The following is a 24451-nucleotide window of genomic DNA, read 5'->3' on the forward strand; positions in this document are numbered from 1 at the left end:
TTCTCCCTTCTCGTCTGGCTTCTCTCGCGTTGTAAAACAACACACTTCAACAAGGATGCGCTACCCGCAGGGGGAAATTGGCATTTCTGTCGGTGTGTGTGTGTGTGTGGGTATGAGAGGAAAACCACCTCCACGCTCCAACGCCTCACGTCATAAAGAAAAAAGTGCTCGATTGGTGTGTTGTTTTATAGCAACAACATAACAACAACGTGCAAATAAACAAAGCAACTGTTTACTAAAGTTGGGCCAGAAATTGGCTGGGAACTGCCACCGTCCGGTACGGCACATGACGCGAATTCTAGAACTACTGACAGCCGGCAAGCGATCAAACATTATAGCTTGAGATTGACATTTTTTCTACCTCCAACTACAACACGGTACATGGGCACTTCCTGCAGTGAAAACTAGCCGCCCCTTCCTCCTCTAGCCGGGGGTGGTCTCCGATCCGATCACCCGGCAGGCATGTTGCGTGTTGCGTACTGAAATTGACAGCATCAAGTAACCCCCTTGCCTATACGGAGCCTCCAGGGTCGTACGGAGCGAAGTTTGACAGCTGCACACACAGACACTGGGAACTCTAGCCAGGTCTGCCGGGCTGCCTGGCTTGCCTGCTGCGATCTGCGAGACACGGAAATAAAAGGGTGCACATATCAAAAGCGCTTCCAAACACACAAACGCTCACGAGGTTCTCACCCTCAACTATCCGAGTTGCTTTCGGCCGGTATAAAGTCTAGCTTCGACTGTCTCAGTCGTTCAAGCTGAAATAAAACGGAGCCTACTTTAACTGACAGGTTGCTGCGGACTCCGCCTTTCCACCCGCGTGGCATGGTGGCACTTGGTCAGCTGGAGCTGAAGCTGAACGCTGGGGATGCGTGTACTCATGGGGAGGAATATTGAGCTGGGTGCTGCTGGCGTTGTCAGTTTTTACGGTTTTGTTTTGCTGCTTTTGAGTAACGTGAGTGAAGAATTTCTTGCCCTGTGTCTGAGAACCCTGACCCGTCACATCCAACCGTACACGTGAGCCTATCAAAAACACGGCTTGTCAGCTTCTACCTCCACGCTCGAGCGGGAGGTGTTGGATGTTCGGTTGTTGCTAAAAAAAAAAACAACAACATTAGCATCACAGTAAAGCCGGAACGAATTGTGACCTTGCAAAGGTGTTCCGGACAGAAATAAAAACACATTATGTCACTGGAGCTCTTCTCCGGCAAGCTTGTGCAAGCTTTCATGTAGCATTTTGCAGAATTCATACAAGCAACGTGCTTAATGATCTGCTTGAATAGGGAAAATCTCCTTCTTCAATCAATCGAATGTTACCGGGGTATCTTCTGCCCGGAAGATATCGGCCTTAGCCATTGACCATATCGAATGATTGATGAGGTGAGATCGTAAAATCTTCATTTCAACTCTACGATGGAGCCCACTGATCGTGATCGTTGAACAACCAAACAAACTGCTGCTGCTGGCTGCTTGCTGCCGGTTGCTGAAATCGATTCCAACAGGTGTCGAAAACCGAAAACCAAACAAATCGACAATCGAGTCGAAGATTAATTACTTCTGACACCAACCAACCAAAACCGCCTTACGCTCCGCTATGTGGGTCGTTGAACATGGTGTCGGTTGAACTCGGGATGCACGCCGCAGCGTTAAAGAATTACCGATAAGTTGTAAAACTAATGCGACAAAGCGTATTGGTTTTTAAATTAAACAAATTGAACAATTTTGCCTTTCACATCTCTTAACGAACTATTAATGAAATCAAATTGCTGATTTTCTGGAAGAGGGTCTCACACGACGCCTTGATGCAGCATGCATTCCTTGATTGCACTATTTGTATGCAATCAAATAACAGCATCTAGACAAGTTTTAAGGTACAGAATTCCACATACTTTCTAATTTACCACGATTACCGTAACGAAGAAGCGTCATAATGAATGTTTACAATGCACGGGACCTCCCGACGTTGGTCGCCTTTCTCCTCATAATCCAAAATTATAAAATAAAATTACCACTGCTCGGTCACACCGTTCTGTTTGGGTACTTTCACAGTGTCGCACTTCTCACGTCGTGCATCTAATGGGACGAAAATGATTAAATTGATTGTTTTGCACGAGCAAATATGCAATTTGTGTGTCACACGAAGAGGTTTCACCTTCGGAAACTGTGTCCTCAGACGTATCTTGGAACACTGTTTTAGTAAGTAAATTTTAATTCGTGACATGTCTTTAGAAAATCTTTTAACGACCGGTGGTAAACTATGATCTAAATGGACGAATCCTTGTGAGAAAAGATCTAGGCATGTGCATCGATACGAGGCTTTTTTTCAAGTAACAGATCCGGGATGATCCGGGAATGTCAGCTGCAAAGGAACGATTCGAGACATAACCTACCTATTGCTGGCCTGGATCGTTACAATGTTTGTTAAATGTGTCGCAGTCAACACCGAGAGGAGCAAAACAGTTTGTTGATTTTAAATTAATAATCAAAATAAACATATTTAAAAATCATACAATATTTCAAAGTTTTATTTATTCCAAAAATAAAAGTTTTTATAGCAAGGCCACGTGCTACATTACCTTTAAAAAAACGCACCAAAAGCTTTCCTACATCACCCTACGGTTCAGCATTAAAAACGGACAGCCTCCCTAAACCTACAGCTGTGTGACAGAAGTGACGAGATAAGGGATCCATTTTCCGCATCTAACACGCGTTAGACATTCAACGAGATAAAGATTGCTTATCGCTCGTGTGCCATGCCGTGCGCGCCCGTCTTCTTAAGCCACCGGAACGACACGCAAAACTACGGTCACACGGGCGTCATAAAATCGTAACATCGCAGCCTCGCAGCCTCGCAGCATTTGCAACACGACTCCGGTGGTCTCGACCCCTTGCCTTTGCTTGCTTCGGTACACTTCTATGCGTTGATTGTGCATCGATTATGAACCGGTACGTTCGAAAACATACAGCATATTTTGCAATAGTTGCACCCTTTTGTTCCTCGGTGCAAATCATAAATGGTTTTTTTTCCCCCTCCAAGAACAGAACCAACGCTTTGGGTGGCAATTTTCTTGTACAGCAAGGTACGTCCCAGATTCAGCAAACGGTGCGATAAAAGAGGTTTAGAAAATCGGCCCATTTGTGTGTGTGTTTGGAAAATGTAACTTCAACTTCTGCGACAGGTAACAACAACAAAGCGACCAAATGCCGCCCTTTGTCTCTAATGCAAACTCAAGCAAGTGCACAACAAAGTGTTGCGGCGCAATTTCACACCATTCAATGACCCATTCCGACAACAGTACACGGTGCAGTACTTGATTTTATATGCCGTGTAACTAAAGAATTTACCCTTTTCCGGTCGGTGTCGGTAAGAGTTGTGTATGAGTAATGTGTTGTAAAAAGGAATTTGAAACCCACATTTGAAAACGGGGAAAATTAAAAAGCGATTTAGATAACAAATGAAGTGTTTTTCAGTTCGTAAAATAAGTGTCCATTTGTTTAAAACAATGCGCTATTTAAGATAAAAAAAATAAGATGAGATTCATTGTTTTCAAGATAACAACTGGGTCGTTTGAAACAATTGTTTGCTTACGTAAAATAATTTTTATTTCACAAAAATAAGTAAAGCCAATTAATTATTCGAGCAATAATAACAAATAACATTAAGAAAACAGTTCCACCACATGAAAAAAATAATTTTACAAAACAAAAGGAATAAAAAGTGACGAAAAGCACTCAAGATAACAAAGCACAAGGGAAGGAAAACGTTAGCAAACGTGTTTATTTTTATAGCAACGTTACTATAAACCGTAGATAAACGCTTCAATAACACAAAATGCAATTAAAAAATCGTTCCACTGTGTAAAGAAAACGAAGCTATTTTCCTAACAAGCAGGTGAAATGTAATAACGAAACTGTAATTAAATTTTATCCCAAAAGCCATTTTCTACGATTGATTTAACGTTCAAACAAACCGAAGGATAACAGACGTGCATAGCGACCACCCATAAGTAATGTGCAAGAAAATGCACATCCATCCACGCGTGTGTGAGTTACGGGTTTAACGATATTGGATGCGTTTCGTACCGTAACATAATTTATGTTAAATGTGAATATAAACATTTCTCTAATCTTAGTTAGCTGCCGAACAGTCCGGGACCACACGAACGTACGACAGGTGGTGTTGTTGTGCGGTAGTAACTGGAGATCGCACTGGCTAGAAGGCACGTTAAAATCAAGCTCAAGCTGATAGACTCGTAAAGGGATTCGCCGTTTCCATGCTACCGAGGGTGTATAAGTACGTCAGGTTGGCTTATCGACTTTCGGACTGGACTTTTTGGTGGGCATGCGTGTGCTTCTACCTGTTGCAGGACACATCAGTACAGGCGCGCGACACGTTTAAGAGCTTCCTGCATAAGTTAACCGAATTATGGGGCGGGTAGAGAATTCGAAGCATTGCAGCAAGAATGAAGAAATGAGCGAGTGAGCGTTAATTTCTGGGCCGAATTGGTTGATGAAAGAACAAAACAGAGCTTCACATAAAACCACAAAAGAAGGCGTACGATTTTTCTTCGGTTAGGAAAAGAAGAAAAAAAACTAGAAGCTCAACTAGAATAGTGTGAATGGATTGGATAAATCCTCCAAGGATACCGACACCGAAAGGACCAACCGACCAACCAGCCGCAAGAAAAGCACATCCCTTCCGTAAGACCTTCCCGATCACATTACGCTGATTACCCGAATCCGCCAAACCGAAACAGGGACCTGTGGTTGGGTTTGGGATTGCTTCAAAAAGTTAGAAGCTTAGCAAAAATTGAGAAAGCTTCAGCTTTACCGGCTAAAGCCAAGGTATCCCGAGCTAAACGGATCAGCAAACCATCTCTCTCTATCTCTAGGCTCTGGGATCAAACGAAGTAGGAGAATCCATTTTTGCACCGGCAGCAGCTTTCATCCAGCAGGATTTGCCGCTTCTGAGCGTGTGAATAACGAAAAAAAAAAGACCGGGGAAAAGCCCTACATGTCACCCGTTCTACGCTATACGAAACAGGATAAAAGGACAGATAGGAATTGCTTGTTCTCCTTCTTTCTGCCTCAATACATCTCTATGCAGCCAGCAAATGACGGCTCCTTTTAAGGCTCGGTTTCGGTTGTGGTTTTACGCATGTAAATCTGGTTAGCCATCGTGCTTTCGGTGGTTCGGTTTCGGGGTTTGGCAGCGCTGTTTACTTTTCATTTCCCTATCTCGTTTAGCATGGATTGAACAAACAACACAAACCATACGCATTTCTGCTCCCGGTTGGACAATAGACAAACGAAATTAGATAGGACACGAGCGATCACACTGCTGGCACAGTGTGCCAAGGTGAAGGAAATGTGGAGGGAAAATGTAAGCTTTACGTCCATTGGTAAAGCACAGAGAAAACAAAACAAAAAGACTGACCGAACCTGGCAAAGGAAATGAATGCGAATGGAACGGTACGCGGAAGTTGCCGAAAGCCAGAATGGATGATCGCATTCAGAAGGAATTAGCCACAGATCCAATATGTAAATTGATCTCTGCGTGGTAAGCTTGTAAAATTTTGACAGTACCTGTTCCCGGTATGCACATTGGTGTACATTAAACGATTTATTGAAATCGTCTTAAAACATTAAAAAAAAGCACGTGTTAGGTATGGCATGCAACGGTTTTTGGGACAGTTCATCAACACTTGCTACGTTGGAAAGAGTTTGAACGAAGTTTTCCCTTGCCTAAAGTAACACACAGTTGCTTACTTCTAACTTGGAAGTAATACAAATTAAGCCTTCACTGGGGGCTCTATATCTGCAATGGAAGTACGAAAAATGTGTCGATTGCTTTAATGATGGTAGCTCAGGACAGTGGAGAATACTTTAATAGTCCCTACCAGAATCAAAACTCTCCCGTTTCCTGCAGAATTTCAGCAGTGATTTTTCCAAAAATTTCTATCGCGAAAAGCGAGACCTTCTCTTCAAAATTTAGCAGTCTATAGGTAGCTCAGTACTCTGTGAATCGGATTTAGATAGTTTCGAAGCTGTTGTTGTAGCATTTTCAAACATTTTCTTGCATATCTTCTGGATGTATTTGTGCCCTGAGGTTTTTATTCAACAAGGATAAACCGGCCTTATCATTTGCCTCGTCATATCACATCATATTGATGCTATAGATCAGATTTATTACTCGGTGGCCGAGGTGATAGTCTGCACACGGCAGGACCGGCTATTGACTCCCATCCGGACCTTCTCCACCAACTATTCCAAGAATAGGCTAAGACTTTCCAAAATTGTAGATCGATGTAAGAAGACTTCGACTTAACAGTAGAAAATCTGCCAAAACTTTAAGCAAGAATTAATTTGTAACACTTCTTCAACGCATTGCAAAGCTTCCAGCCTTTGAAGAAAGCCATAGCATTGCTTGTACATCGCAAAAAAAAAACAGCCATCCCTCACATACATGCAGTGTGTGCCCTGTGGAGTACGCTTGAAACACCAAAACGCAGATTATGTTCTGTTTTTTTATCCCTTTTCATTTCGTTTGGCACTTTTTTGGCACATATTTTGGTCCCCCTTTTGTGCTACACTCCCTTTTTTTTTTTTTTTGGATTGTGTTCATTAACAATGTATAAACAAAACTAATCACCAAATCCACGCCGTGGCTCCCCTGCTGGGCAGTGGCGGCTGCGTCGGCGAATTGCAGGACGCAGTTTTGTTTTCGTTTCGCACTTCAACTGATTTCTCGGAGGTTTCCTTTTTTTTGTCTCTCCAGAATTATTTAAAAAAGCAACAAAAAAAAGGCTACACGACTGCATCCAAATGCAAAAATTGGCTAAAAATCTCAATTCCGATGAAAATCGGCTCGTTAGTGTTTTTGCGATTGGTAGACCGATCACGAGAGTGGGAAAGCAAAAACAGTCGTCAAAACAGTTTTTTTTTAAACCAACCCCGAAACCATTAATCAGGATCATAATGCAAGGAGAAGGAGAACGAAATCCTTTTTATGGTGTATTAATTATGATCGAAGTTATGCGTGGAGTTTTTATTGGTTATTTCAGTGTTCCTTCTTCATTCTGGCCATCTTTAACCGGGCAACAACAAGACAAAAAAAAACCCGACTGTCCAGATCTGTAAGGACCCAGTAACGTCTGTATAAAAGTGTCTGCTCCAGCTCCAGCTCCAGCTGCAACAAACCCCAAACATACTTTTATAGCACGCACGATATGATGTGTCGGGAGATGTGTAGCAATACACCCAATGTTAGAGAGAGATTTATACACACTCTGACGTCTGGTTTGGAGTTTTTGCCGGCAACAGCACACAACGCAAGCCAAACGATGTTGGCCGCGTGACATGGACCGGCAACAAAACGCACATTAACTCATTTGTCGTCAAAGCTGCACGTTGCATTTACATACTTTTTTTTTTTTGGTTTGTTCTCCCCAATCACGCGAGTGTAGCCAAGGGAAGCGAACCCTTTTAAAGTGACAACAGCACGGGGCACGGGCGCTCATAATAATAATGATGGTCGGTACTTAAAAAAAGGAAGCGAATATTTTGAGCGGCAGCAGCAGCAAAAACCCGAAACAACGACAAGCGCGACAACAGAACTCGCTTGTCGCACCTTCGCGTTGACCATTGAAGGTGCTGGCCGCCGGTCGAAAAAGAAGCATAAATTATGCTTTAAATATGCTAATCCCCAATACCCAACTGCTTCGCCCCTGCACTACTATATCGCGATGTTGATACGTGTTAGTGTGGAGCGTAGCGCTTGGAGAGAGGCAGTGTAGCCCAGCCCCATGGGGTGTATGTTATTATTGCTATGTAAAGCACTTGTTTTTATTTACAGTGCATTATTTTTTACTTGTTCTTTTTGTTTGTCAACTTTTCATACTAATTACTCATCCACAAGCGGATGTTTTCGTTTCGTTGAAGGTCCTTACCAATTGGAGCGTATTTTTACGATTCATTTTAAATGCTCCACATATGTGTATGGCTCCACCAAGGTTGAAAACCTCTGCAAGGGATAATTTTGACACCAACCAAGCCCTGGATCCCGAGATACTTAATGTGTGCAGAAATGCCACTTTACTGCTCCTGGCGTGACGTGTAACCTTCAACATTTAAGTGCCCCTAGCATCATACAAAAGACTTTCTTTTTCGAGAGCTTTTTATAGCATATCGTTTCTCTGCAGGGGGAAACCCTGCAAGTTTTGCCATTATATGTATGTTGCATTAATAAATCGATGATGATAACAAGTTTTCCTTTAACTTATGAGCTGTTTCGTAAGTCACCATCCACAAACCACAGGACGCCAGTTTTTCTACGCGGAAAAGCTCTCTCTCTCTTCCTGGCAGACAGCTGAAAAAAAAGCTTCTCCAATTCCTAACCGGCGGATCGAAAAATGGCGGCCCTTGGTGTATCTTACTGGTTTTGCAGAATAATGTTGTACATCGATTTATTGCCAGTCGAACGTACCAAAAAAAAACCCCCAACCAACGAGCGTATGTCTGTTCCATCGAGCCGCCAGTGGCGTTGTTTTTCCGTAACCGTAGTTGTGGCGGTTTCTGGGCGGAGGGAAAGGAAAAATACGATTTGTGAATCGTACCCAACATACCGGCGCACACACGGCGTTTGGATAATTTATAGTGCAATGTTTCTTGCATTTATTTTTATTTTCCACCACCACCAGCCAGACGTGACGTGCCTCGGTACCGGCATAAGACCGGCACATAAGCTTCAGCACATGAGCGTAACTTAAAACGAGGTCCGAAAACCAGTGTCCAGCAAACCAGTGTACCAGTAGTGTTGTAGTTTATTGGCAAAATTTCCATTCGAAGGGCACCATTAAACAAAAACGAGCCCGAAACCAATATTGGTCGTTGAAGGGAAGGTTTTACACTTTAAATGGCGCTTTATTTCATTCCCTGCGCCATAAAGATCCGGGTCCTGAGAATAATGGTGCATACGTTGAGAATGCACGTAAGAAAATGCGCGACAGAATAATTACTGAAACACTTTACGAGGGGAATAAGTGTGGTTTCTTCTGTCTTAATGGTTGGAAATTTGAAATTTAAAACGAAATTAAAATACATTTCTTCTTGCTCTTACTACGCGCATGTCAGAGAATCAGATTTCCCTCAAAGGGCAGCTTGAAACAAATCAAACATCTTCATTCCATCAGCTGAAAATGTCTTCATTTTCAAAAAGTCTCCCTCACTTAGTGCGACGTTTGACAAATGTCATGTCGATAGCATCAAATCTTTCGATCTATTTTTCTTCACTGCCAAAGACATAGTTAATACTTCACAAAACGAGAAAGTTCCAAGAGGAATATTTTTAACAAAACAAGGAAGAAGAATTGTTGAGCGAAAAAATGTCATCAATCCAACGAAATACCTTTACACACACACACACAAACTGCCCAAAGGAAGGCTCCAATCCTGTACAAATACAGACGCGTAAACTTGCAAAGGATACTACCAGAAGGCAACGGGAAAACGTAAATTGGTCCACTCAATCTCACCACTACAAACACAGGAACTTACGAGCCATAAGAGTACGGATAGAAAGAGACCATTTCTGTCCGCCACAAGTAACGCGCATGACCATGGGAAACCCTCATGCTCCAGCGGGAAAAGTCAAGGAAAATGGATCCCGTTGTGGAAAACACCGCCGGTATCGAGAAGCATACATACACACACACACACACGCACACACAAGATGGAGTCATGGGCAGAGCAAAAGAGAACCACCAGGGAACTGACATCGTTAGTCGTTCCGTTCCGCTTCTTTGCACGGTGCGAAATGGCGGACCGGTGACGGTAGGTCTCCGGAAAATCGATTTCTATATCCAGACACCCATTAGGTGGGGGAGGGAACGTTGGGTGGTAGTGGGGGGAGTAGGCGTACAAAGCTAAATAGGTGTCCTGGGAAAAATAGGATGAAACCAGCGGAGGGGGGCTACCGTACCTGTCATCGGGTGGGGTCCCTTGCCGAGCATGTAATCGTCCTTGCAGATGAACTTATTGTCGTCCAGCACGTACAGCTGCTCGCCGGTGCTGATCTGCTTCCGGCAGATGCAGCACGTGAAGCAGTTCAGATGGAACACCTTGTCGCGCGGTTTCCGTACCAGGTCCGACGGTGCGATGCCCTGCCCGCAACCACTGCACTTGGTACCGTAGCGCCTGCGTTTTTTTTTTTTTGGGGAAAGAAAGAGGGAGAGAGAGAGAGAGAAAGGTTTTCATTAGAAAAGTAACACGGTTTAAGTGCTTTAACTTTAACAGCTAGTGGTTGTTAAACGGCTAAGGAGCCGAAAACGAGGATTTGCAGCATGTATGAGCATGTGATAGGAAGTAATTGATGGCTTAAGATACAGGTTGACCGCAGAAGTGAGCGCACGTGAACGTGTCAATGAATTATTGTACAAATTGAATGTCCTTTGTAAGATTTTATCTTTAATGTCCATCTTTATTAATAATTTTGCAAATAAAATTAAAAATGTTAAACTGTTTTATAAAACACTTCAAATAACTTTAAGAAAACAGAAGGCTAGTTACAATTTGATATGAAAATGTTAGATCGTTAACTATTTCGCCTGTTTTTATGAACAAGTAAATCAGTAATTTAGAAAAAAAAATATCAAAAATCAACGTCCAGAGAAAAGGTTAACCTTGAGTATAAGAAAACATTGAGCCAAAGCTTGAAAGTTATAAAACAAAAGTTAATTTAAAAACAAAAAATAAACCTCGAATAGAGCTGCTTTTATCCAGTTCTATCGTGAGTTTTTTTAACATGATAATGATATTAATAAAATGTTTTGAAAGCGGTTTTTTAAGTTGAAAGCACCATTCAATTAGTGAATTTTATTTATATTTAATTATATTTAATTTATGTTTATTATTGCGCCAAAGAACCTCCGTTCTCCTTCACAAAGTCATGTGTTAATTTTGTATAATTATTTGTCAAGCTCATTATTTTAAAAGAATTGAGGTCAATATGTTGTTGTAAACTAACATTAATGTCGAAAAACAATAGCAAAGTCTTGAGAAAACGATGAATTTGAGCTATGAAGCCATTGAAAGAATAAATCTCCCGTCTATTGTTTTCCACGCAAATGAAAGAAAAACATTAAAAATGCATCAAAATAAAGCACCTTCAGCAACTTCTATTCACAACTTCCCCATTTAAAGCTCTCACTGTTTTAAGACTTTAATTATGCTTGCTTTATATCCTTTTCGCTTCTGCAGCTCGTTAATAAACCAATTTCAGCTACACTGCATCCGTTGGCCAATAATGTTTTGTACCAAAAATAAAAAAAAAACACCCTCCCATCCCACGACAACGAAAGCATCAAAAGAACAATCGATCCGATTTAATTGTGACATTAAAGCGCTCATCTCCCACTGCGCCGGAAAGTGGCCCCAAGTGGCTTTAAAACAATTGATCGCTAATCAGTTTTGTTGCTTTTTATGTGCTTTCGATTAAAGCTCGATGAATTCGCTCCTACGCATGCCATAAAACGACGACTCCAAAGCTGCGCTCCCAGATGAATTAACTCCCCCCTATGGATGGCTGGTTTTCGGGGGTTGTATGGTAAAAATGGCGGTGGGTGTGTGTGTATGTGTGTGTGTGTCTGTTGTCTCGAAACCGGAAAGCGTAATCCTTCCGTTCAGCTAAACATCAATCGATCAGACACACACACACACATACACATCCACTGAAGGAAAACGGGATGATGATTGAATGTGACCTCCGGCATGAAGCTGTAACACAATGCCCGCAAGATGAACACGTGATGATACCGTTCGCGACCGTGCTGCCTTTCCCCGGACAAAATCGCGGACGAAAAATCGCGCTCAATGAATCTTTCGTCTCATCGGGGCCACCCGATTTTTCTTCCAACGGACCCGGTCGACCCAGCCCCCGGGAACACACCCCGAAAATGAAGCGCAAAAGGCAACAGGCAACATCAACATTTCAACCACCGAAAACAATCAACCAGCAGCAGCAGCAGCAGCAGTAACAACAACCCGGACAGCGGGAGCAGGAGCGTTTCGAGCCGGAAAAACGATCAATCTCGGATGTTCATCTTAAATGCAACCATCTTCTTAACTATCTCCACTACTGCTGCTGCTGCCGTTGCTCTGGTGAGGATCAATTTTGAGACAATTTCAACCAGAGGCCGTAGAATAAGAGGAAAAAAAATAGCAAACAACATGTGAGGCGTTGCCAGGCTTCGTAAGTCTGGTGCACTTTCGTGGTTTGGGGCATTTTCCCTGTCGCTCACACTCTGATACACGCATCCGTATCATCAAGTCATGATCACGATCGTCTTGGGCTGTTTTGATCCGCTCCTCACGCAGGCCTGCCTGGTCCAACCAATCGCCCAGCACACTGATTACAGTGCGAAGGAAAATGAAACCAAGCAAAGGAAACGAAGGCCTAAAACGGGAGATAAATGTTTCGCGATGAACGTACCCGCGTGCGTGCGTGGCTGATAATTATAATTTTTTGGGTGATCGTACGAAAAAAAAAGAACCCCCCCGAGGAAGAAACCTCTCCGGATCACCACTCACAACCAGTGGTGGCTGCGTTTAATATGCGGACTCCGCTTGTTTAGGGTTTTTTTTTTTTTATTCTGGGTTCCACCCAGTGCTCGAGGGCGACTGTTTTGCCTACTGTTTAAATGGTGGTTATTGTATGTAAATCATAGCTTGAGGATTTCGGGGTTTTTTTTTCGAATGAAGCGACCACTCCCAGCAGCAGCAGCAGCAACAAAACGGGCAAACGGAAATTGGGGAGTTGCCCAAAACTCTTCACCGAATGCTTCCGGTAGTTCGGTAGCGCACGCTTCGAGCGATCATTTTAACCACCCCGGCCTATTGTTCCGTTGCAGAAGCGTAATACGAAGACGAGCTTTAGTTGTTAATCCGCGGAAAGGTTGCACCTACCTGAAGAAATCGTTCCGACAGTACAGCTTCGATTCTCGGCTAAAGCATTTGTCCGCGAGCGGCTGGTGGCATTCGCAGCATCGGACGCACGTCGCATGCCAGCCGCGTTCGAGCACGTTGAGCAGGAATTTGTCCAGGATCGGTTTGTTGCAGCCGGCGCACGGATCGACCAGCCCGGACGGTGGTTCACCGCGACCTATGGAGGAGAGCAGAATTTAAACACTCTATCAGTTATAAGTTCTTCTTGTAAAAATGTGGAAAAAGTCTAATTGTTAAGAATTTTATTAATGAAATTGTCGTTGGATTTGATCGTTTATTTTTGCTTCGTACAAGGATACGTTTACTGGTCGCTTTTTATAGCTTTTTTAGTACTTTTAAATGTACTTGTACTTGTAATAAATGTTCTGATAGCCGATAAACCCAATATAAAGTTTGTCTTTCATAAAATAAAATGTAATATAAATAAGTTGAAAAAAGAATTAAAATATCTGCTATTCTACATCATGTTCAAAATTAATATATAATTTATCATGATAGAAAAACTCGTCTATTAGCAAATTAAATTGGCAAGGAATCTTATTTAAAGACATTTTAAAATACATTCCCAAACACTCCCAAAACGATCGAATCCTAAAATAGCTCCATTTCTTCTAAAATTCCTAATAATTTCCCTTGCATCAGAAACAAATGTCAACAAAGTTGCCTAAGAAAAAGGTAAACGAATCCTTCCAGAAATCTCATCTCGCCAAAAAACTTTGCCCAACAACAGCACCAGCCAACACCTTTTGTTTTGATAACCTCAATGGGAACCGACTTCCAAAAAAAAAAACCTCGCCAAGAATCCCTTCGTTCGGAAAATCTTTTTGATTGGCAGACCTGGTGGCTTTACGCTCCCTTAACGTGTGTGCTGTCTCTTTGCTAGTCGAACTGTGCTTGTTTGCTGTGTATTGCAATTGTCCTACAAATCGCCACCGAAGGATCAGAACTAAAAACGGATCATGTTACGTGGTTACGGGAATTTTCACACATGCGTTACGGATTTGCGCACATCTAAACTGCTGACGCTTTCCACTGCAATGTGTGCGATGTGTGTGTGTGTGTTTTTGGTTAGTATTTTTACAGCCGACCCCTCGATCAGTTACCGTGAATGTAACCGGTAAAGGCACCAGAAGAAGTGGTTTGTTTTTACAGCCACTCAACGGGAGTGAGAAAAACAAGGATCAAACACCGATGTTCCCGGTTTTTTTTTCAAGGTGATGCTGTTTTGCTGTCGGTTTGTTTTGTCAAGCACCTCGAAATTCGATATGATTTTGTAAGGCAAGGCACAACACTGTAAACGATACTTCCTGTGGTATGGAAGGTGGAAGAAATTTGTAATCGCTTTTTAGTAGCTTTCGGTTGCGAAAGTTGAGGTGTTCAGGAAGTAATTTAAATTACTTATTAATTCTAGCACACAGAATCTTCATTATCTTCTGGTTACCAAACACACAGTTTAGAGTGAAAGTTTTTACTTGAAATCACCTTTCTCAGCATCCGATTTGATAGGAAAACTGCTGGCAAACTGCTCGTACTAGCAGTGTTGTTGACATAGGACTAAGAAAAACAAAACCTCACACATCCTCAAAGCTGCATGTTTCGAACCCATCGAAAGGATTGTTATTAACGCAAAGACTTGGTGCATAAAATCCTGACCACCTCATGACTACATGCGTCCCACCCAAGTAGGCGATCGTTTGTCTAATCGACCGTACACTTGTTTGTGTGTTTTAATGGAGCTGATGTCGACAAAAAGTGTTGCTAAAATCACATTAAGGTTGAATTATTGAAAAAAGTAATCAATCAAATTTGTTTTCATTGGAAAAGGGCTCCAGAAAGAGTTTTTAATTGCCCGTTAGTAATTTTTGCAATTAACACCCTTATTATCTTTGTTTATCGTAGCTGAGATTGTACTCTAAAATGGTTTCTTCAGAGAGAACTATCTAGACTATATTATCTAAAGCTCGTTATCAGAGTTTCATACGAGACATTCAAATTTACTTTTATTACAATATACTGATTTTTCAATGACTTATTTGCCTTGCATATAGTGCCAGCCCTATTATGGCAGATTAGCCTTATTTTAATGGAACGATGCGGGCGAGTTTCGGCTCCGGTTCTTTCGCGCCAGAGAGCCTGCTACTGTGGAATAAAGACCCGGCGATTTTAGTTCTATTTAAATAGTATAATTAAAACATTTATATGGCTTAAACTTTATACTGAGTCCTACGCAAGAAGCAAATGATCTTTGTAGGCAATCCTATCTTGTGAAAAACCGGTGCTAAAACCACTAAACCACGTGCTCCTTCCCATGAAAATGCTTATTCTTTTTTCTCAGGTGCTACCCAACCCCGAAAAGAGGACTAGGACATCTAGGACAAGCTACTCTCTAGATGGGATTCAATGACGGTTATTTCGTGCGTAGTACAAGCGGCATGGAATCTACTGGTTTGTAAGACTTATTGCTACCCACGTAGTTGGAGAGTAAGTCCTCACAGCGAGGATGAACGGTCTTCATGTGTTTTGTTCTACCGTGACATACAACTACGCCAACACCATCTAATTTTTAATCAGAAAAATCCGCTAAAACCTTATATTTAATAAATTTAATCAATTTTGATAATAGTCTTCGATTCTGTGTCCTTTAATGTACAGCGAAGCTTAGTCAAAACCACTTCTTGATCCTTTGCTATAACAATTCTACCCCTTTGCTATAAATAAACGAAAGAAAAACTTAACCACGCCACGCACCGATATTGTGCTGGTTGTGCTGCAGTACCGAACCGAACGCCATCAGATCCTTGGCCGGTGGTGCCCGGGCACCGATTGCTGCAAAAGTGTCCCCCAGAAAGGACGCCAGCGCGACAGCCCGTGGGGGCGTTTTGGTTGCTTCCGTTAAAATTTTGAAATCCGTTCCACCGAACCCGGGGTACCGAGAGCTCCGAAGGTCCTCCTCCTTCTACCACCGCCAGTCGCACACACTCACACGCCGCCCCACGCACACACGCACACACACACACTTTTCCCACCCCTGGAAATGGCTTGCGGAGCCAAAGGCAGCAGTAGAGGCGTTGAAGATAAGGTTGGTTGACCTAGAAATTGTGTGGAAATGCTCGTTGATCGCCACACGTCTATTTAAATCACAAACTTTTCTTTCTTTCCTTCTTTTCTTGTTGTGAGATAAATTTTACACTTTTGCTGCCTGTCGGTACATTTTCCAGCACTGATTTTCCAACACAGCACACACCCCCCCCACGCACAGATTCACATCCAACGCTGTTATTCCTGTTACTGTACGCACATGGTACGCCAGTATTTGGGTGGACAATTACACCTCTTTTTTCCACACCAAAAACTTACGAGAAAAACTAAAGGAATGCGTTCGATTCCTGCACCTATCACCGTCGGTACTGGTGGAATTTTCCTTGAAGGAACACACGCTCCGTGTTAACGATTTTTCCTTTTGTACAAACAGACCTTTTTCTCTCACTCTCTTTCACGTTTTCTCTCTCTCTCTCTCACTCTCTCTCTTTCTCTTGCTCACTTTCTACTAGCCTACTCCGTCCAGCGTAGTAGACAGGAATGATTTGTGTGCAATGCCCGATCCTTATCCATTCCGTTCCTTGGTCGCGCGGTTCTTCGTTAATCAGACATCAGGCTACTAACGGGTCACGGCAAGGCTCACATTTTTTTCTGTACGCCTTCGCGGAAGATCACTCGCAAAAAGAAAATCACGCACGCACGCACACCCGGCACCGCAGTTGTTGTCGTTTGCTTAGGCCACACGCACGCGAAAATAACGTTACGCACCCGCTCGTTAATCTCGTGACCGACGTGTGTATCAACCGTATTCCGAACCACAGTCTCGCTCAGTCGATCCGCACCGAACAAGGGATAAATGTAGACTTGCCGCCCGTCCAGCAAGTTGACGTGATGTGAAGGAGGAAGCCCAACACTCGAACTGCAAGAGCGAACAGCATGGCAGCTATACGCCTCGACACTGTTATTACGACAAAGTAGGCCGACTAGCTGATTTTCATCCCCTTTTGAATCGCTCTCTCTCTCTCATTTTCTCTCTCACCCTCTCTCGCACACACCCCTGTGGTAAACTATTTTCTCGGAAAAGAAGGCGTTGCCTAGCAACAACCCTCAACCAGCAGAGGGAAAAACACGGCAAGCAAACTGTAACCGGGAAAGCGAAAAGGGATGCCGCTATTGTTTGCTCTGCCCAATCGGCTGCACGGTTTAACACACACACACACGCACGCACATCAAATTTGGTCGCCACCCCCTCGTGTATTTGTAAGGGTTTGTCGAAGAAGGTAGCGGAAGGGGGGTGATGTTTGAACGGGGGTTGTAGAATTAACGTGAATGAATCGGTAGATCGGTGTGTCTTTAAGAAGAAATATTTAAAAAAAAAATCCTGTATTGAAGGATTTTTCCTCTTTGTTTGATTTTCTTTTCATCCGAAAAAGGTGTCAATCTTGTGGGGTGGAGGGGGGGGGGAGGAATCCCTGACCGCAGTGTAGCATACGGGCAGACTCCATGGTAGGCATTTTCCCAGGTGTTGCGGAATGGTTACAGCAAACCTAGCTAGCCGAACTCTTCACTCCTCTTCGAATGTTCTGTCACTGTCTCTCTCTTGCACACTGTCGTTCTTGGCTAGGAAAAAATCGGGAGTTTTTCTTTTACCCCCGGTGTGACCAAGTGTGGAGACACTTTTCCACCCAGCAGCTGCTGTCACAAACACACACACACACACTCTTCCTCGCACGCACACAAAGCACCGAACAACACTATTGATCTAGTGAACTTTGATTTTTCCATTTCCCTGGCACGTTTCCATGCAACCACACAGCAGACATGAGAAATTTCCTCCTTTGAAACGTTCGTTAAGAAAACTTTTGCCTTATTGTGTCCTTTTCTTTCGCGCGGTTTAAGGATGGATGTGCACATTAATTATTACGTATTTTCGATTATTAATGGGCGAGACTGGGCGAGACCATTTTGGGGTCAAAGTTTTGCTGGCTTTTCGGGCCTGCATCCGGGAGGAGGAGGGTGCAGGGGAAATCTTGGGACGGGACCAACAGCTTTTTGGGCTCGTTTTGGGACACAAAGCTGCCCTTGAAAAAGGGAATAAGTTTGCAGCCATCACAAGGATGGCTTTTAGAGGTAAAAAAGAGAGATTTACGGGTTTAAAATTCGAGGAAAATCAATACATAAACCCCTTATCGGGGTTGTCAACAAGGGTGTCGGTGGAAAAGCCTTTGTAAGTAACCTTTTCTTGATAAGATTCTTACCTTTTTTGTAACGGCTTAAAACCCAACTTTAAAAAGCTAGATGAATTGAACAAAAATGCCAATAAAACATCGAGAGTAAGAAAAACGAGCCTAAAGCAAATCTCATCATCAGTATCCACCCTTAAAGTTCGAGCCGCAACTCGTCGTGGCAAACGGTGCCGCGCGCTTAAATTCGCAGCTTTAATTTAATGTAAACGATTAATCACATTAAAGCGACACATCGCACACTCAACACGGTCAGCACGGCACAACCACCAGCAGCAGCACGGTTGGCAGCCCGAAAATGTGCGAACACACATACTTTAATCTTTGCCAACTTTGTGCGAGAGCCCCGCGGGATAGAAAAAAAAACCCCGAAGCGCACACAAAAGTAGCCCGGGAGCCGGCGAAAAGCAGAGCCATTAAATTGTGCCCGACCAGGGGCCACAATGTCTAAATCGCTCCGTTTAAATACCAATTAATAAACGCTAATGTGTGCGATACACACATGCGCTTGGATGGATGGGATGTGCATCAGTTATGGGGGTAACTGCGGAACAACAAGCGCATAAAATGAGGTGCAGATATTTGCATAATTCACCGGACGGAAGCGAAGCCGAGCCGAAAAGAAAACTTCTTTTCCACTTTCGTCCTGTGCATCGGCCTTCGAAACTTGTTTTAGCTTTGTCGCCCGCTAATGATGTTTCTACAACGTGCAATTATTACGAATTGCCGTGTGAATTGTTTGTATCACAAGTCCTATTTACTGGAACACAGTTTTACTACACCAAAAGGACTTGCGAAATTAGCAAAAACAGTTGTTAATTTGCTGTTTTTTGGAAATTTATTTCATGTTTCATTATCATATTTAAATTATCTCTCTTTCCTTTGATATTAACCTGTTATTTCTATCATTTTATTTTTACCTATTTCAATTTTCTTTTCTTCTTGTCTTTTTTCTTTTCATTTTCATAAGGTTGATTTATTTTATTAATTGCTAGAAACGGTATTAATACGTCTAGAAACATACTAATTTTCTTTAGATTTTAGTACTCCCAAAAATACTATTTTTTCTCGATTGTGTTTTTTTCTAGTTCTATATTGATCTGAATCTTTTTATTCTTTAATGTTTTCTAATGTGTTTTTTAACGATTCATTTCTTTCTTATAATTATTACTGTTAAACTTATTATTTGCTTCTCCGATTAGGATTTTTATGCACTTCACTACACGTTTTTTTTTTTTTTGGAGATTATGCTTCAAACAGTTTTTATTTTAGTTTTCAATTTGTATGGAATAGTTTTATCTTTTTTATTCAATTTTGTTTAATTATAAATAACTAAATTGATAAGATATAGCAATACGGCCTGGCCGTCCCTGATGAATAAAAAAAAAAAAAAAAAATTGATAAGATATATAAACACTCTTTTTAAAGCTTGGAAAACAGTTGCTCTTTATATTTCCTTTTTCTTGTGTACACAATAATCATTAAGGGCTATTAAAGCTAATATTTGATATCTTGCTCTAGTTAGGAATTTTTATCTTTTTCTTAATAACTTACATAAACTTTTTTTAAATATACAATATTATTCTTCAACCTGCCTGATCTGACTTTTACATTTATATTTTTTAAGAATATTAATAGTATTATTAATATTGTTATCTAATTGATAAGATTCCTTGAACGAAATAAGCAATTAAAATTATTACTTATCTTTGATTCATGATTCTACCAATATTTGACTAGCCCTTTTTTCTTATTCTTGCAACTGTTTTTTATAAATCGGAGAATCTGAAATTAAAAACGCCTTCATAGCATCACATCATCTTCAGCCTTCCGAATACCGCTAGACAAATTCTACACCAACCGCCAAACATCAAAGAAACGCGGCTGGAACGACGAGCACACATTTCTTCGAAAGTTCATATTTCATCGGTTTATTAGAAATTTTGACATTTCGTCGTAACGAGTGTCGTTATCCGCTCCTCCTACCCGAGCTACTGAATGTTCCAGGATTCTCTAATTTACGGCTCGTTTGTTGTTGGATGTGTTTTCATTTTTTTGCTCTCTCTCCTTAGCTCTCATTTAACATGTTTTCCACGCTGAACGGCACGCGTTTTTGCCCCCTGTAATATCTTATCTGAAATTGAGTTACTAAAGCATGCCCCCTGATTCCCGATGGCTGTCAATTACACGGCCCGTCAGCGTCACCGACCCGAAGGAATCGACCGGATAGGATCGGCGTTAGAGCAGTGAGTTCTGGGGGGACTTTGGTGCACACAGACACACAGATGAATACTGATCATCATCATCACCGTGTAACCTGTGTAGTCACATGTGCGTAAAATTGCGTTCAACAAATTTTTCCCTTTCCCCCGGCTTAGCTCCACCCCGCACGGCCATGGACAGGAGTCAAAAACCTTCCCTGGAATCCGATCGATTTCCATATGTGTAATCCCACAGGACACAAGGATCACGACCTTCTCCGGCAACCTGACACACAGAAAAAAATGGTAACGAAACGGAACGAAAGTTACCGAAACTCCGATGTGAAACGGAATTATTGTATCAAGCGTACGGCGGCAACGAAAAGAAGGGCGAAGCTGACCCATTTCCAGCACACGCGGAAGAGGATACTCCAACGCCCATGGATGCCCCGGGAAAAACCTCCGACGGCAGCCTCCAAATGTCGGTGATAATTGCGTTCAATTAATCAAAAGATCACAACCATGAAATTATTAAACAGACAGACAGCAACACCACATGGCAATGGAACGGAAGGAAGAACACAAAACGATACAAACGGATGAGGACCGACGCACAGAGGGATACAGAGGGAAGAAACGATCGGAAACGACACAACACACGCACTTTGTGGAATGTGATGTGACTTTTTTTGATGACTTAATACGAGCAGAAGTCGGGATGTCGGAGAAAAAGGGATTCAGAAAGGATAAATCCAGTAATATGTAGTCATTACAACGATTTCACCGAATCAGTCAGATTGAAGGTTGTCGTTTTCGGTATCATTTACATATCAGTTCTTCCAACCAGATTATCACAATGTTTGGCTTTTCTTATGCTGAATATTATAGTGAAGACTTTGAATGACTGCACATTAAAGTTTATAATTTTTTAAACAATATTTCTAACAATATTTCTTCGAGGCTCTAATTCGGATAGGTGTTTGTAAGAACTAAGGTCATAGCCAGTGGCGGATCTAACAGTGGACCAGGACCACAAATGTCACTCCCCCTACCGGTTAATTTTTTATTTTATTTTGATAGTGATAAGCCCTAATATCCATTACGCCAAGGGTCTTGAATAGCCTGATCCGCCACAGGATATATACAGATATATAACTCATTAAGGATGAAGACTTCAGCAGTACATTCATGATAGTTAGCAAAGCGATCATAAAGCATTGTTGAGGTTGCTTTGTACGACAAGGTACTGATAAGACTAAGAGCCATGGATGATCAAGTTGCTTGAAAGACACGGTTTATTGAAGAAGCTCTCTCGAGGGACGAAGAAGCTCCCCTTCACCTCCTTAATCTTTACCTTAGAAGACCCTTGCTAGACATGATGGACAATAAGGCATTGGATTGGAGACATTGGATGGAAAAACAACTTGACCGACAAGGATTTTCTTCTATATTCTTGATGTACAAAACGTCATAAATGACGATGTTCTTTGAACGATCAGTGATAAGGCAAGTTTATCAATAGACGAGGTCTCATAATAGACGAGGAACTTGGGTTACAATGATATGACGTTAGAAAAGTTATATGTATCTATCGATTGTCTCAAGCAAAGAAAACGGATGAAATGATATCTATTTGGCAAACCGTGATGCCACAGAATTTGCATAGAGGAGTACTAGGTTCGTCTAGGAGGAAGCATTGAGAGGACGAGTTAGGGCCCGCTCCGTAAATTCCAAACTGACCCGAAATACAACACAAAACTCTTACAAGTGATAAAGGGATATCATTAGGAGCCGAATGTGTGACTCTTTGGAGATATGCTGTGTTCGAGGCCCGTCAAACCCCAGGCACTGTCGGTACCTGATGACATTGGGCTAGCTGTTACGGAGTCCTTCGTCAGCGGTCATGGATGACAAGCACTCTCTTTGTGAAGAGGTTTTTTTCATTAAAGGTTACGAGCCCTGTAAAATGAATTTTCCTCTCCCGGGTTTAGCCTATGCACAAACCATCCCTAACCAGCGCCATCTATGTAACTCTAAAAACTCTGCATTTTCCACCACAAGCAACAGATGCGTCAATCCGTAGTGGTTTCCCGTTTGCTTTTTGAATGGATTTTTAAAGAAATTGTTCAATGATTATTTTTGAAAGGTAAATAAAGCACTCAACACACGATTTCTTTGCACTTTCCTCTGACTAAATTGTAACGAGTCTCCTTTATTATTCAAATATATCCGTAAACGATGTGTCTTTGCTCTTTGTTTTGCGTTTGCTGCTCTCGCCTGTGCTTCATTTCCACCTGTGTCCCAAAGCACCATCCTCCTCCCTTCCCCTTCCCTTCCTACACCGCCAACCCTCCTCCACCTGCTCGCATATCAAACTCGTAATCATTTGTAATAAATTTGTAATAATTATTGCTAAACAATCCAGTGAGGGTATGAGTGGTATGCATTGTTTTTTGGTTTTTCTTTACTTTGAGCGTTAGCCATTTTATCCATTATCATTCAACACATCCTCGTCCCAGCGATTCCAGTTACCCCAAAAATTACATCAATTACACCTGTTCCCCGCTCTCTTACGCGATCGTAACCTACCCCCCTCTCGATTCGGTTGTGGCTGCGGGTTCGCTTACAAATATATGCTTTGTATATGAGTTTTGTTTTGTTTTGTATGATATACTTACGTTTTGTTTTGCATTACGGTTTGTTTGTTTTTGCTCCACTTTTTGCAAACTTGATTGCATTTTTATTCCTCTCTTCCTCTCTAAAGCTAGTGGCCGACCCCGGGAGATTTAGTGTGTTTGTGTGTGTATGAGTGTGTGTATCTCCTCACACGTGGTCGACTTAGTTGCTGTTGATGCATCTATCTAATTCCTTTTTTTTCGTGTACATTTTATATTTGTTTTGCATGCTTGTATTATCTCATTGCTCTATCATTACCTTTTCAGATCAGATTATCTAACAATTATCATCATCGTATGTGTGTTTTATGTTTGTGTGTGTCTTTTTTTGTTGCTTTTCTTATTTAAAGGTTTTCAAAGGTGATGAAAAGGGAGGAGAGAGAGAGAGAGAGACAGTGAGAGAGAGAAAGTTTGTGTATGAAAGAATGTTTGATTTAGAGAGTTATAGAGAGTTGGATTCATTAAGAGTTGTGTGTTCTAAATGGAGAATGTAATCTGAGCTTTAGTAAGACATCTGTTTGGTTACACGTTACACTGCGGCCTATGAACGATTTTGCTTCCGGTTTTGCGACTTTTTTTATTCTTCTTCTTCTTTTCCGTTCGTACTAAAGGAGGTGCAAGCGAGAAAAAACGTTTCTAGCTTTTAAGATAGTCTCGGAAACGGAACATTCGATTCGATTTTTCTTTATATGTATAGAAACAGTCTAGTTAGTGGCCGAGTTTGTAGAAATATCAAGTTTTGTTTTGTTTTCTTTTTAGTTGATTATTTACATTTATCGATTTGTGGTAGAATATATTTTCTTGGATTTTTTGTTTATCTTGCTTTTTCGTCTGTGGGTTGTGTTGTTTTTTTGCATTCTGAGATGTGTATTTCATATAGTATTTGTATATTTGTATAACGTTCATGCACGTGAGTAGAATATTCTTGTAACTTTGCTGGTTTCCTTTATCTGTTTCGCTTTTTTCTTCCCTTTTCCTTCCAATTCCCTCTCTCTGTCTCTCTCTCTATGAAACTGATCAAGCGTTGAACACGCGTTCTTTGTGATGCATTTGTTTTAAAGGGAAAATTGTAAAATTCCTCCGTCGAAAACAGACAACAATCCCGTTTTAAAGTCATCTTCTTCCACGGCGTAAAGCAAACGTCCAAATGTTTATAACAATGTTGTGATTTGTTTTAAACATATGAACACTTGTCTTATAACCCTTACAAAAATAAAAACGCTCTATTTCGAGGAGCATGCGTTCTTAAACGTAACGTAAAGTAAGGAAAACCCTTCTTAACTACTTAACTAAA

At 41.7% G+C, this 24451-nt stretch overlaps 1 protein-coding gene across 1 annotated transcript in view; it reads right to left on the reverse strand.

Moving 5' to 3' along the window:
- LOC126568158 (LIM/homeobox protein Lhx5) overlaps positions 1-15948 on the reverse strand; it is a 30018-nt gene extending 14070 nt beyond the window's left edge. Inside the window, exons 1-3 of the mRNA XM_050224585.1 lie at positions 15748-15948; positions 12961-13156; positions 9980-10194 (exon numbers count right to left, since the gene is read on the reverse strand). Coding sequence (XP_050080542.1) covers positions 9980-10194; positions 12961-13156; positions 15748-15790 — 454 coding nt within the window. The 5' untranslated portion in view covers positions 15791-15948. The remainder of the gene's footprint in view (positions 1-9979; positions 10195-12960; positions 13157-15747) is intronic.
- Between the last annotated feature and the right edge of the window lie 8503 nt (positions 15949-24451).

The sequence above is a fragment of the Anopheles maculipalpis genome, chromosome 2RL, assembly GCF_943734695.1.
Source record: "Anopheles maculipalpis chromosome 2RL, idAnoMacuDA_375_x, whole genome shotgun sequence".
Taxonomy (NCBI): Eukaryota; Metazoa; Arthropoda; class Insecta; order Diptera; family Culicidae; genus Anopheles; species Anopheles maculipalpis.